The following is a 15,986-nucleotide window of genomic DNA, read 5'->3' on the forward strand; positions in this document are numbered from 1 at the left end:
AAGAGAGCATGGAGGAGGCAGAAATTGTGTCTAAAATGATGGAGTTATTTGAAAACAAAGTGGATCTCCTTTTATAAGCAAGCCCTAGCATTTTGTTATGCATGAAAAAAAATTAAGGTGAAGTGTCTTCAAAAATACTGCTTTTTCATTGAAAAGGCATTTTCAGCTTAGATACCAAAAATAAGGAAAAGACTTTGTATTAACCCTCCTCATAAGAAATAAATATAAGAATCAAGCCTTCACAGTCAGCCCTATTTTTTCTATGTCTTTATATAACAAACCTTTTCACAATATCATGCAAAGCTGCGAGGGATAAAGGCAATTCAGAAACCTCTTAGCCTTTAAAAATCCAAACTCATTTTATAAATAAATAAGGTACAGATAACAGCAATCCACTGCCAGAACAGTTTCCTATTATTTCCATTAAATCATATCTAACCAATAGAAAACTCAGCTATAATAAATTCTCATGGTCTGTACAAAACATTCTAAATAAAGGTATTTGTAATGAGGGCACATTCCTCTAACAGCCAGATGGAATCTGTAACTCTGAAGCCACATCAGAAATAAAATATTTATGCAACTGAAAAGATAAATGCTTTGCAATGACTGTGTCCAAAAGTAGCATAAGCATTTACAGTAATTAAGTACAGAAACTGCCTTCTAGGAAGTCCTCCACTTTCTCAATTGAATGTAATTGGTCTGAAAATTGTAATGAACTTAAAGAATAACAGTGCCATGATATAGTCAAGTTAACAATAACAAAAAAAAAAGATTAGAAAACTGTAACTTTACAGTTATGAACATGTTATATATTTGTATTTAATGATGCCATCCATTACTTGACCAGTAATTGTATTCTCATAATTGGTTTTCAGTTCTTTAGCAACTACCACGAGACATGCTGGTTGGTCAAAATTCTTTAGTCTTGACCAACGCTACTATCCCCACACGTGAATGTGGCTCATGCTTCTGCTCATTGACACCTCATCTCTCTGTAGCAACTCCTAGTGACTCCCAGTACATGTGACACCACATAGGTGCTGGGGAAGAGTTTGAAACTCATTCTAACTGCCTCTCTGAATGCTGTTTGTTACAGACAGCTTTTTAGGATCCTCGCCTGGCTATCAAGAAGGGGAAGGTGTTATTTCATGACTAGTATATTATAAATGGCAATAGCATTTCCTTTAACATTAGCGAAAAAGAAAATAAAAAGAAAATGATTTTTAGTTCCAATTAACTGACTTTACCTAGATGTTTCCCACAAACTTCTTGTTTTTAGTGAAAACACAAAAAAGTTTCCACTGGAATGAAGAAATACTTTTAGTGACTTTTGTTTACACAACAAATGTTTTCTCCTCTCCATCTTGCCCTTCTTTCACGTCTCCCCAGGTAACTGGTTTTTCAACTGAAACTCATTTCTGGAGCACAGAAATGTAAGCAATTCTTTCCTTGGGGAGGAGAGGAGTTCATTGCCTTGAAAACAATATAATCTCTTTTAAAACAGTAATAAAACCATAAAGTCACTCTTAAAGCCATCTCTGTCAACACGTAATTTATTGGCAGTCATTTTCAGAGAACTATTACAAACAGCTAATAGTCAGAGAGGAAAATAATCTCAAACACAGTGTTGTTAAAAACATGCCCTAATACATTAAATAATGCTTTGATATTCATAAACATCAATCATTACATTATGTTTCATTTCCAGTAGAATAAAAAATACTGCTGCTGTGAAGCCATTTCGTTCATAAAAGTGCAGAATATTCATCAAATTTGATTTGAAAACAAACACAAGCGAGGAAAACTGTGTTACTCGGAACAGAACATGCACAAACATTTAACTTTGGGGTATAATCTGAAAAGCAATTAGTTGCAGAAAATGCTGTCTGTAAGCAGCCTTTATTAAGACAGTCCTCCCAGACAGCGCCACTCAACATTAACTTTTGGCGAGGCTCAGGAGAAACTCATTTCTTGTTGATGTCAATGAGGGAGCCACTCTTCAACTGGACTGACATGAGGTTACGCTCCAACTCATAACTACTCTGTCTGCTCCATGTTCTGTGAAATATTTGTATATGTGTCTTTTGTTAAAAAACAAAACCGTACCTCAAAAGAACATGACACGTTGTTCAGATTTGGACTTCCGTAAGGTAGTAGAAAGTTCTGTTATGATAAAAAGCCCCATAATTTTCTATCCAAACCAGCATTCATCCTTCCAGACACAAGTTCCCCTTGCAATGCAAGTTATTTCTTTTTAAATCCCATGAGTTACATTATCCTGTCTTAACATATGGTAAGAACAAATGGGAAATGTTCTTATACTAGCAGAGAGACTGAAGTCTAACTCTGTCTAGTAGAAGATTGCACCTCTACTGGCAATATGCTTACAGAATTTAGAATTTCAGATTAGACACCACCGGGTTTTCTGCCAAGGACCATCTTCCACAAATGAAGCAGATGGCACATTTGAGCAACAGGATTCAAAAGGTATTCAGCTCCCTTTACAAGGGAAGAAACAAAGGAGGGGAGACAACAGCTTGCTTATCGTTTGAACATCTGACATGGGGAACAGGTAAAAAATAACCTTGTACTAAGCTAAAGGCAAGGCTTGACTAATGGAAATCTTCTACTAATGTTAAATAATTCCATTATTTTACAGAATGTAATATTAAAGAGACTGTAAGAAACACAATCTCACAGAATCAGCAACCCCATTAGTAAGCAAGCAGAAAAACGTTTGTCTTACCACGGGTATAGCAGCATGACAAAAGGTCGAAATGTTATTTAAAGCACAACCAACATCTGTTTTCACCCTCTAACCAGGTTCATTTTCCCATCACATTTTCTTTAAACACTCACATCAAGGGAATATAAAAGCTTATTCTGTTGTGGAGGAGAACAAGTTAACTACTTGGACAAAATAAATAGGAATGGCTTAAAGCCATGCATAGCTTCCCTGCACGAAAAGAAGGGGAGGGGGAAATCTAGAAGGAGTATTGGATGTTCTCTACGTTTTTCTTGTGTTTCACTGCTTCCACATAGCCTACTCTCTCTTAGCCCTAGGCAAAAGGGGCAAACCCAGGACAAAAGAGATACGGCAAATCCATCAATTCCTGGTAACTCAGCCAACACACTGAGAATAAGCCAAACACGACTCCTTTTGCACTTGTGACAAAAACTTTAATGCAAGTGTGCAACAATCCTTAAATGCAAAACTCTGAAGCAGAATTCTCTATGCTATTATTCCCAGAATTTTAAGTCTAAAAGCTGTAAATATCCTTAGTATTAAGGGCATACAGTGAATGTCAGATAGAAAAAGTATTGCAGATGTTTTGAAATACTGAGATCAAATGGGAAGCATGAAAAACAAAGATATTCAGAGAGATTAAGGAAAGGCATTCAAGGAGGAATGGAGAAAACAATAATGAAGACAGATAGTGGATGGAGGGAGCCAGAAAACACAGCCAGAATGGAAACCAAGACACAGCTGTAATCATAGTTTTGATCCATCTACGACATAAGACAGAAACGCTTGATTTCCTCACTTTCCCAAGGAAATCTATGTACAGCGTACCACAGACCCACTGTGGTACCAAGTGCGTCAAGTACCCTACACCCTATACATCCCTTAGAGGCTCAAAGGACTCTTTGCCTATTGATTAAGAAAAAAAGGGGGGGGGGGATTTTATCAATATTCATTAGACTCTTATTTTGAATGTATCTAAACGTATTTGGATTTCAACACCTCGTCAGATGCATAATTAGCCAAATGGCTTCTTCACTTGAACTGAATGTTAATTCCCAGATTTCTGAAGGAATATGCAAACTGCTTTGAAGAATTGATGGGATGACTGTCAGTTCAGTCTTTCTTTCTTTTTCACAGTATTTAGAAAAATCAATTCCTGAACCAGATCCAACCTTGCTCCTTCTAGAAAACACAAGTTCAATTTTTGCGAGATTCTCTTTGTCTGGCAAAACTACACATCGGACATCATTCAAACTGTACAGCTGAACGCTGCCAAACTGTGATCGCTGGCATGAAGCATCCAGAAAGCGAGGTGCAGGACACAGGATGTTATTTTCGCTTAAGAGACCTATATGAGTAGCTGTGAGAACAAGAGCTCTATACACAGTCTGCGTAGCGCATTTTACTTTCACTGAGCTATATAACAGTACATGAACGTCACCTAGAGAAGGTTTAGGACTTCCCATATTTTCATGGAGTAAGTAAACGAGATCAGCTAATTCAGTTCTGAATTTACAAGACAATTTCACTCCATTTGAAAAAACTAAGTCATTTACTTCTGATGTCCAGTCAAGTGAAATCTGCATCAAATCGCCCTTCAAGAGTTGGTGATTCAAATAAACAGCACCATCCGTTGTAGGAATCAAAATGCTCATTATGTCATGGCAAATTCTTTGAGTAAAGTGTTTGTTATAGGTAAATATTGTCAGTAAATAATCTTCGGCAGAAGACAGAAGACTAATACTCTGTCCAGCAAAGCCAACTTGGATCTCCTTTATGGTGACGATGGGAACCTCATGAAACATTGCCAAGGAACCCTGGCAGACGTCTTGTTCGACTGACAAAACAACAACGTACAGAACAGAGCTGAACAAAAGCAAGCAAGCAGGTTCCGGATCAGGTTTTTTGCAATCACCAACAGCCAGCCAATATATACCTTTCAACTCCTCCATTCTAACACAAATTTGAGGTAAGGCACAGGTCAAATATTCCAGCACTTTTTCCAGAGAACAGACCTGAAGCTTCAAAAAAACATCACGAAAATGCACAAATTTCTGTCTTAACACAAGACTGTTTTCCAGTTCTCCATTTTTACAGCAGCATGCAACTCCTTCAGAGGGCATTTCCACACGGGTATTGGAGATTTCTGTGTTTACACACATCGCGATAGCCTCCTGCACAGGGGATTCAGGGTGAATGACATTTTCAGTATGAGCTCTGGCATCATCAGTAGAGCGGGACATGTCTTGATTCATCTCTGACTTGAAGAATATATTTATTTGCAAGTTTCTTATAAGTGGCAGATTTTTTATTAATGATACTGCTTGTGCACACCTCTCACTTCGGTCATACAAACTCCCTAACTCCTTAATTTGTTTAGAAACCACCGTACTGTTGAGCAGCTGACTACTGGTATCCTTGTACAGGCAGGAAAGCTTACTGAAAAAATATCCCAAACCGTAGGCGTGCTCTGGGCTTACATCAAAACAAGAAGCTATTGACTTAAACAAAACCAAACCAGAGGCTTTTTGTGTTGGAAGCTGAGAATTACTAGGCTGGTCTTCAGTTGTTGGGTGCACTGTCTCAAACGGGCTGCTTTCCTCACCAGTTCCGATTTCAGACTGCACATGAGACTGAGAAGAAAGAAGGCACGCTATGCTGGTAGAGCCAACCTGCTCATTAGCACCCATTAAGGATCCTACAGGAGACAGCTGTTTCAAGTGGGAACAATCAGATTCAGTTCTTGAGCTGTCACAATCTGAAGAAGTAATTATTTTATCATCAAAATGATCGAAATTTTCAACCTTGCAGAGTGAATAAACCACGTTATTTAAGTCATGACTTTGTAAAGAAGTAGATAAAACATTCTGATAAGGAACATTCTTACTCTTGGAAGTATTAATATTTTTAGAGTGAATTAAACTACTTTCAGTGTCACAACGACAAGCAAAGCTCTCCACTTCTGAATTACTCCTTTCATTCTCAAATGCCTTCTCTGATGTAAAAGGGGAGGAGATTCTTCCAGAACAGGAAAATAAATCCCACATCTCTGTGTATTCCTTCTGTCTTTTATGGTCTCTTACTCCTGCGTTTTCTCCACACAACTCAGAAGCACAATTGCCATCTTTAGACATAAATGGAAAGCCATAATGTGGCTGCCACTGATGACTCTTCTGTTAAAAATTTCAAAAGAAGAAAATGGAAACATCTTTATAAACCCTTCTGATCTGAACATTTCTTAAACTGAGAATTGATTTTGATTAGGTCTGTACAACCATTCAAAATTGGCACGATCATTGTACAATTCCTCAAAATTACAGAGAGAAAATCCAACAGAAGTGATTGAGGTCTGATTCAGGAATGGTTCATCTTCCCAGCCCATCACCGCTTTTTCTTTGTACAGTATCCATTTCACTTAGTTTAGATATTTGCTTTACTTGAGAACCACAGGAAAGTCAAAGGGCAATGCAGAAATTTTTAAGTCCTTCAGTATTTTTCCACACGTGCACAAAAAAGTAATCCTATACCATCCAAGATACCGTAAAACATCCAGTTCAGTTTAAGTCCAAAAAAGCCCTAATCAGAGGTGTTGCAGCCCTCCTACTATTAAGCTTTACATCCATAAAGATATTTAGGATTTACTCACTAAGACAAGTCATTAACCATATTTCAAGGCATATTTCAAGTCAGGCAACCAAATATGGTGGGAGGAGTCTAAATCTCAGGTTTAAAAACACATTTATGAATCCTTCATGATGTCAGCAAATTTGCCCGATGCTACTTGCTAATACTAGAGACACCCTTACTGTAGTTCACTGGGAATCAAAAATGTGACGCGATATTCATGTGACCAATGTGACCACCTCTCCTCATTAAATGCTTTTATCCACTAAAAATCAGGAAAGGGATACTGTTTCAAATTAAGAACCAAACAAGATCATGACAAACCAAGGAAGAAAGTTCCAAAATAATATCCCACCTTTAAAATAAGGAAAAAGATATGCCCAATCTGAAAAAAATAACTTTAATTCCATCTGGAAAAATGCATTGATGTGTCTATTTGCCATTAATCTTGCTGTGAATTCATAATTCTAATTATGCAGCTAAACATTAAGAAATTTAATTACAAGGCATGCCATAATTTAAGACAACCATTTCATTCTGACAAATTACGACCTACCTCATACTTCAGCTTGCGTTGAAGAGTGCCATTATTAAGTCTCTCATTATCCTAAGAACAAAAAAAGTACAGGTGATTATTAAAAAGAGTGCCTTTCTTGTACAAGTTCACTTAAAAGTATTCATAGGAAGATAAATTCTTTTTAATACCTAAAAAATTATTTTCTTATCGATATTTATTAAACGACTGGCTTAGAATCAATCAATCCAGTGTTTGGATTAATTAGATCGCCAGCTTTTAAAAGAGCAATTGTCTGCAGGTATAAACAATTTACTGTTGTTCTGAATTGAATTTTATCAATGTATTTTACAGACAAAAAAGGAAGACTTTTATTTTATCTGCAAGCTTCCTATTGCCATCGACATACTCTTACCTACACAAAAATGGAATACAACATAAAACAGATGATCAAAATCTAAAACTGGTATCCCCGATTTGTTGCTTTTTTTTGGGGTGGGGGTGGGGGGATGGGTTAAAAAGTTACCATCGGAAAACATGAAAATTATTGAATAAAAAAACGGTATCAGTGGTTAAACATGGTGCATTTAAGGTCAGGATTTCCCACCCATCTCCGCTCACCTTCAGTATTTCTGTAGACCAGGACAGGCTAACATCGTTATCCTCAGCTTTATGATGAATATTCTGGAGCCTCCTCTGCACTTCTTGTTCAATAAAGGCATTTATCCTTCAAGATTTAGAGAAGAGTCGGGGGGAAGGAAAAAAAAAAATATATTCTTAGAAAAAATTCAAGACAGGTTAAAGGCCTCTTAAAAATGCTTATGAACCCTAACTACCACACAACTGTTAGTTGGCAGGCTTAATGTTAGACCAGTTTTCTCTCTCCTTTTGAGCCAGTGTTCAGGAAAAGGTTAAAAATCTGTTAGACAGTGTAATGGACCACAGGTTAAGCCACTGCTGTGTGTACAGCTCTACGTGCAAGTGGCAGTGAGGATAAGAGCGATGAAGAAGCATCTTCAGTTACTTAATGGCTTGCTCTTATCACTTCTGCGATACTGGCAACTTTGGGTAACAAAGCTTCGGTCTTCAAACAGAAGGAATGTTCCAGCTGCAGGATGATACTATCAACTGCATGTACAAGAGTAAAAAGAACAGAGGTTTTAAGAGACACCAGGCAGCTGCTCTATAAAAAAAAAGGCTTAAGACAATTTGCTTTACTTTGTTGTTTTAAGTGTACATAAAGCATCGCCATACAGACAAGTACCTGTAAACACAAAAACGATTTAGATACATTTCAGCCTACAGTTTCCCAACCCTCTATTTTAAAACAAACTGCACAGAAGCAACCAGATTAGGCTGTTGGATATATACAGCAAATTAATTTTATTTGCAGACTAGTTGTTAAGTATAATTACAGTATTTAATTAAAATCCAACCCTGGCAGAACAGTCTTTCAAAATATTTCTTTTCTAAAGCTATTGTTTGCGTTCCTCCCAAAACACTGCAGAAATGCAGGTTACCCACCTATCATCCACCAGTGGAGCAGTGGGTGGCTGTGCCTTTGTTGGGCTGGTAGGGGAAGTGGTATGGGAGAGTCTCTCTTCTGACATTCCATGATTTCCTCTCTGACCACCATCACCCTCATATATTTTTTGCTTCAGCTGCTGAATTTCCTGGTCCAGGCTATAAAGAAATCTTACAATGTAACTCGCTTTGTTTTAGAGTTGATTCCCATAGTTCTTATGGGAAGTACTGCACTTACACTGGGACACTTATCTGGAAGGTTGTAGGTATAAATATTTATGAAGAGATAAAAGTCATAATTGTTCTTCAAGGATAGGAAAATAGAGATAGCTCAAAACCACATTACAACCTCAGTAACTTCCAATCCAAAAGGTATGTAACTCAGCACAGTAAATATTAATTCTAAAGAGTTCACCTATCTATTAGGATCCTTTGAATAATCCTTCCTGTATCAATGACCTCAGATATTAGCTTTGAGTGTGAAGTACATCAATAAATGGGGGAAAAAAATAAAAACCTCAAAATACAGCACTAATCCAAAAGAAACAAAGACAACATAAAACAATGATGTGGCAAACCGTATCTATAACAAAATCTTTCAATTGTTTGTGCACTATACGTACAAAACTTACTTTCCAATTATTCCTTCAGTCTGTATATGTTTTATTATCACAGAATCATTTTGGCTGGAAGGGACATTTAAGATCACTGAGTCCAACCATTCACCAGGCACTTCTAGGGTCCTTAAACCATGTCCTTCAGCACCACATCTACTTGTCTTTTACACACTTCCAGGGTCTAAGTAAATTTTCAAAACCATTTAGTATTTATTTTATATATAACTAATAAATCACCTTTTGAAATGGAAACCTCCTTTAAAAAATAAATTTCATATCAGCCAGATTTATGCACAGAATAGAATATGTAAAACCAGATGCTGTACTTTTGACTGAAAATACCTGAGACATCTAGTATAAAAAACCAAGCACTTCTTGCAATATTTATCACTCAGTCAAATTAAATGATATTATAACAAAGTAATCTGCAGAACTCACTTTCATTTGTAATATGGCTGAGATTAGATTAGTTACACAAGATCAGATCAGTAACACCGTAATAATCTTCCCCATTTTCATTACAACCTTTGTCTCTGAAAGTAAAGTAATTGTTTTTCTAGAGGGTACTAGAAAATTAAAGTATAGAGGAAAAGAAGTTCCTGCAAAAGCATGGGAAACTATGCAAAGTTGAGACTCTTCCACTTATCCTACAATTGCCTATATCTAAATTGAAGTACAATGCTACGACTACTTTATTCCATCCTGGGGGTTAAAAGAGAAAATTAAAGCGATGACGAACGCTGAGGCTTAGGCCTGAGTAAAGCAGGCTGACTTGTTTTCATTTTTAGGGTACTTTTTGCAGCACTGCCAGAAGCCATCTCTTTCTTTTGATTAGCAGTAAAACAATCTTACATCCTGAGGGAGAGCGGATGGGAGATGGTTGATGGATACAGGAGAGTGTCTGCATCTATGGAAAATCAATTTAACCACAAAAATCAGAATTGCATTAGAGGAACAAAGCTTATCCCTTCATTTGTAAACATCTTACTATCAAAAGATACCACTTCCTATAGCCATGAACTTATTGAGCCGTGTGATGCATCCACCAGTAAGTACGGTAAACTGCACCTTGCTGCTTGTGCGGGATACATCCTGTTGTCCCAAAAGATTACTCTGAAGTTGCTTTACGTTCATTCTATTGCCACAAACCTCTGCCAGTAAAGACAAAACGCGTACTCATTATTCTGGTATAAGTTACCTTCCAATTACCAGTTTAGGGGTCATTCCTGTAGGTGGAAGAATTGAGCTATCGTATTATTCAAACTGGGAAAAACATTTTAGCCAGTTATGATGGACTTAAACTCGCAGAGTGTTTCAAATGAATATTGCATTTTAACATTTGCAGAGAGTTAACACTGATCTGAACCAGAACACATCATCACATAATGGTATCTAGAAAAACAACAAGAAACATATACAATTCATATGCTTACTACAGTGCCCAAGACACTGTGTACTGTGAAGTGTAAACTCAACTACGAGAGCAGTAAGTAGCCTGAAGCATTTAACATACTATCATGTATCTTAAGATTTTCTTCTGCCTCAACATTCATAAGAAGATTCTGAATTGAATTATTCAGGCCCCTGGGCAACTCACTGAAAGACTTCAAAGTTTTATTCAGTTTGTGCAAGAGGACTTTAAAGTAAACAAGAAAAAAAATAAAGAAGAGACATTTTATTTCCTTGGTATCTTTTCCAAACTTCAGTCTTCTAGCTGACAAACACACTTTTTTCACTTATCGCACAACCCAGCAATCTCTTGAGGGCTAACTAGGCTAAGCTGTCCATCTGTGTGGAACCTCCAGTTGTTTACAGCTGACTTTAGTCAACTGAGATGCTTCACGTAGAAAATGACATTTATGTTCAAGACAATTATGAAAAATAATGGCAATATCCACAACAAAATGATAAAGCAGTACTGAAAATGCGTAACTGAAATCCACAACGTAGATCTCAATGCTGAAAAAATTACCTCTATGCAGAGTATAGGAAGGAACTATTCTCTTCTGATAATGGTTTAAAAGGAAAAAAATACAGGAGAGCTCTTCAATTCAGGTATAGGCAAGTTTATTTTTCTAGGTGTTTTTTCTGATCAAGTATCTGTTTGAAGGGCTTATGAAAGAAGAGTCAGATAATCAGTGAGATATTAAAAACCAAATGACAAATGCTACCTCAAGAAAAAACACTACATTGTTTCACCAATAATCACAGGTTTTAAAGTATTAGCAAATCAGACAGAACATTTATAAATGACAATTCTGCCCTTTTTCCATACCGCATGGATTAAATACATTAATCCCAGTGGATTTTTGCTCAGGCTAAAAATAAAACAAAAGATTTCTTCCTCTTCTTCCACACAGAAAGATCCTTCCTTACGTGAATCACTTTTGAGAGTCCCGTACTTAGGCTGAATGCTACACTACCAAATATCACGTGTATAACCGATGACATCGCTTCTGTACATAAAACAGTTTGTCACCACATAGGGCTGTATTAAAGCCCCTGAGTATCTTCCAATAGGCTTAAAAAACACCTTCAAATTTTACATGGATATACAGCTACTCTATTTTATTTAGCCCTGAAACCAGTAACAAAAAATTAAATACTACACCTGTTTACATTTGAAATACCCGAAGTGTTCAATACATCATCAGTTGAGAGAGGCAGTTGGCAGTCTACTGCAACTGCCGGTTTCCAAATCTTGAACAAACACCTGGCTTGTTAGAAACAAAATGCTATATACATTAATATTTTAAGAGAAAAAAAAATGTTAGATTGTACATGTTTCCATAAGGGCAGAACACAAGGTTGGCTGAGCTTTCCAAATAGGTAAATCAATTTATTTAAGTACTGTGATTGCTAATGCAAATACTATACTGCTGAGGATGGGATAAAGTGTCCGAACACCAAAGAAATTAATGAGTAGGCAAAAATCCTTTACAAAGCAATACAGACCTTCAACTCTGGGTAAACTGCCTGAACCTCATCAAGAAACTCAAGTACTGGGTGGGACACAGGACAAGTCGCTCCCTCAACATCCAAGGCAGAAAATGATTCACTTTTTGTGGATAGGTTCTAATAAAGGGGAAGCTACCACAACACTTACCGTTCTCGGTCTTGTTCGAGGGCTTTCTGCTCAGCTTCTAGACTAGCCTGCAGACCTGCCTGTTCACTGCAGCTGTTGTTCAAGGTGGCAAGCTTCAGCTTCTGCTCTTCAATTTCAAAGTCGATCGTCGAACGACGTTGCAAAGCAGAGTGCCTCCTTTCTAACTTAGCAACGGCTTGCTCCAGCGCCTCTCTCTGCTGTTTTTCCCTTGATTCAAGGATTTCTTTTTCCTTTTTCCGTACCTTTTCTTCCTGGCGAGCTACATTGGCTGTGAATTCAAAGGTTTCTTGCAGCTGCTGCAGCTGATTTGTGCTAGCTCTATACTGGGCAAGCTGCTCTTCTTTTTCTTCTATTTCTTTCTCTATTTGATAGAGCATATTATCTAACCCTAACAAGCCCCTATCAAGGACTTCAGAAGCTCTTTGTTTTTCTTCCAGCAGAGCTGGCAAATGATTACTCTTCAGGTACTCAAGCTGGCGTACTTTAGACTGGAGCCTGTACTCCACTGCCTTTATCTTGTCAACTTCTTCAGCCTGGAGTACAGCATCCACAAAGTTTTCATCATCTCTCTCGAGATTTACATGTTCTTCATGTGCAAATTTTAAGTGTTCCAGAGCTCTTTTTTCATCTGCTATCTCCTTTTCCAGGTGATCCATTTGTTGAACTATATCCTTTTCCAAAATAGTCAACTGTTCCAGTTGTTTCCTTTTAAACTCTATGAAATCATGCTGTGCTTTCTCTAACTCTTCATGGTTTTCATCACCTTCAGATCGTGCTTCCTTAACCTTCAAAAGAGATTCTCTAATATCTTCGAGATCTCTTTTCTCTTCTTCAACTCTTTGAACATCCCCCCTCTTCAGGAGCTCTATCATGACCTGCTTCTCTCGAAGCTGTTCCTCCAGATGAGCCACCAGCATCACCTGCTCCCTTTCTTGTTCTTCAAGCCTCTTTTTTTCTGATTCCAGCTTAAGATAGTGTTCATCTTTTTCCTTCTTAAGTTTTTCTAGTTCACGGAAAATCTGCATTTTCTCTGCTTTTTCATTGTGATTAAGTTCCTGCAGTCGCTGCAACTCCTCTTTGACCCGGGCAAAAATTTCTTCCTGTTGCTTTTTCTTTTGAAGCTCTATCTCCTGTTGTTCCCGTAATCGCTCTTCTTCAAATTTTTCTTTTTCAGCCAGCAAATCCTTTAACCTGCTCTCAATGTGAACACTTCTCCGCTTCAGACTCTCTTCCTGTTTTCGAATTTGCAGCTGTACAATTTCTGTCTCTTTGCGCTGTGACTCTACTTCTTGCTGCATTCTTACAAGTTCTGCTTTGTCAGATCTTTGTTTTTCTTCCATCTCTTCTATTTGTTTCCTACAGTAAAACATTTACATGCAATATTTCAATCTAATTTTTTTTTTTTTTCAAAAGACAACATATCCCTTTGATGTTAAAAAGGTTTGGACAAGGATGTTGCAGGGTATATAATGGTTTCTTTTCTTAGTAGTTTTGTTTTGCCACAGGTTAAGACCTTACGTTGCTTGGAAGTGACTCAATATGAGACTAATGCTAAAGAGATTCATATAGTCGATTTCAACACAAAAAGTTGTGGGTATATGAAATTATAGGAAGACATGTTATATAGCCTTTATTTTAGTAGAAAATGAGACTGTATTCGGTCAGTCGAATATTGATAGAGCACATTGGTGCACACAGTGAAGAGTAAATATACCTATTTTCATGCATACATACATTCTCATAATCAAAACTTGAATAAATGACTTGATTAGAAATTTGCCTCACCAAATGTAAGCCAACAGCTGACTTAAAACAACATCTTCTCTTTAGATGAATCCAACTGAATTACTGATAAACAGCATAAGATTAGGAACATACATATTCAAGACAAATTACTATGTCCTGTGCAATCTCTCTGTGCAAAACTTTTTAAAAGGTTTTAGTGCATTCCCATTGAGGACAGACCAAGACCTGAAAGTCACCATTATCCCCACAACACAATTGCCTGCAAGGGGGTTGGTTATTTTGCAAGAAGTTAAAGTCAAATGAATTAAAGTACAAGCAAAGCAACTTCAGCACAACCTGAATCCAAACCCTATCAACTCAAAGAGGAAAAGTACCACTGATTCTCTTGCATAATTTTCTGACTAACAACTTCTAATGCTTCAGAGTTTCAGGGGGTTTCTGAGTTTACTTAGTCTAACTATATAAACAGCTCTTTTAAAATGAAGCAAGCAGTCTATAGCCATGATAGCAGAAAGTGTCTTTCAGCTTATGAATCTGATCAATGCTGACATCTCCAACAAGGTGATCACCTAGAATCCTAGCAGGTATGATGAGCCAGAGCAGTCAGCTCAGTTTGCCAGCTGACAACAATACTTTCTTTTCTACTTCAAATTGATTTCAAAATAACGGTCTGGTCAGTAGGATTGGCATGCACAAACCAGCACTACAGCTTTATTTAAGAGATGCAGAGTTTATAATGTAGGTTTTTCCAAACAAGATTCAATCCAAAGGTAACTAAACCATAAAAAAAGATCTGAATAAGGAATCTTTGCATCTTTTAAAATAACACCACAAAAATTAAGAGCAAGAGTAATACATTACATTTGTATAATCTATCCTCCTCATGTCTGGTATTTTCTTTGCTAAGGATCCCAGTTAGGTACAATTCAGCAGGTCTATCTGTTACTAATCAATAAAAATGAACAGCAAGAAAATAACCAGAATCTGCATGAATGACAAAACAAAATAAAATTATTTGTATCAGGATCCTCTGTGTATTGAGTAACACCACAATACCAAATTAATGATTTAAATATGGCTACAGCTTGTGTATATATACACACACACATAGAGACTACGGAGAATAACGTTACCTTTTACTTTCTAATTTTTCAAGCTCCTCTCGCTGTTGTCTCTCAAATTCTAGCCTGATTAGAAATGAAAACAGAACACAGTAAAAAGGTTATTATTTCCTGAATATCATCAAAAAATGGGAAGATATGATAGAATCCAGAGTCTGTTTAGAAGATTGTAACAATGGTACAAATCAAAAGTTTTACAAATTTTTCCACAAAAACAGAAATTATGTTCCTTCAGGAGGGTTACAAACAAGAGATCATGCTGTCTGGCACAAGTACAAACAAAAAAGAAAATGAATTTCTGGAGGAAAAAAAATATTTAAAAAGTAAAGTTAAACAAGACAGATAAATGATTAGCAAAGCCTCTGCAAGTTAACTACATGCAGACAGGGCAATCAATACATAGCAACTGAATTTCTCTACCTTAGACAGATGGGTCCTTTTACAGAGAAAAGACTGCCATGGGAGGCAGGCAGAAACAGAGCAGTCAATTAAGGAAGGAATTGATAGAAAAAACATATTAGCGGTACAGAATATTTTAAAGTCAACAACAGTTTGTTTTATTAGAGGTTAAACTGGTTAAATTCATAGAACATTTGTCATATTATAATTCGGAAATAAAACATAAATAATGATTCTTTCTAAACGTGTTTTTCAAATGCCAATGATAGTTAAATCAATGTTCCTTTTCCTATGGTTTATTAGCTTGGCCACTTCTGAGAAGGGAAGAGCTACAAAACTATGCCAAGGCACGCTTGTAGTTCTTCCTCTTCCTCCCAAGAAAAAGGAAAATACTCAAACATTACTATGATGTAATCAGCAGGGCTGAAAAACTTCCAAATCCTGAAAAATGAAATATTCAAGCACAGAACACGATCCAAACCCATTTATCTAAAATATTTGGAGGTTTTCATGTAGCTAGTTTGATAAGGTTGTGAATAATTATGGGAGAGTATTTTATGTCATTTTTATTATCAGCTCTTATTAG

At 36.8% G+C, this 15,986-nt stretch overlaps 1 protein-coding gene across 1 annotated transcript in view; it reads right to left on the reverse strand.

The window, feature by feature from the left end:
• KIF16B (kinesin family member 16B) overlaps positions 1–15,454 on the reverse strand; it is a gene marked incomplete at its 5' end in the record, with an annotated part of 59,412 nt that extends 43,958 nt beyond the window's left edge. Inside the window, 6 exons of the mRNA XM_010135516.1 lie at positions 6,930–6,980; positions 7,509–7,614; positions 8,412–8,570; positions 12,135–13,490; positions 15,014–15,067; positions 15,422–15,454. Of these exons, the coding sequence (XP_010133818.1) occupies positions 6,930–6,980; positions 7,509–7,614; positions 8,412–8,570; positions 12,135–13,490; positions 15,014–15,067; positions 15,422–15,454 (1,759 nt within the window). The remainder of the gene's footprint in view (positions 1–6,929; positions 6,981–7,508; positions 7,615–8,411; positions 8,571–12,134; positions 13,491–15,013; positions 15,068–15,421) is intronic.
• Positions 15,455–15,986: the final 532 nt, after the last annotated feature.

This window comes from Buceros rhinoceros, unplaced genomic scaffold, assembly GCF_000710305.1.
Source record: "Buceros rhinoceros silvestris isolate BGI_N320 unplaced genomic scaffold, ASM71030v1 scaffold14704, whole genome shotgun sequence".
Classification (NCBI taxonomy): Eukaryota; Metazoa; Chordata; class Aves; order Bucerotiformes; family Bucerotidae; genus Buceros; species Buceros rhinoceros.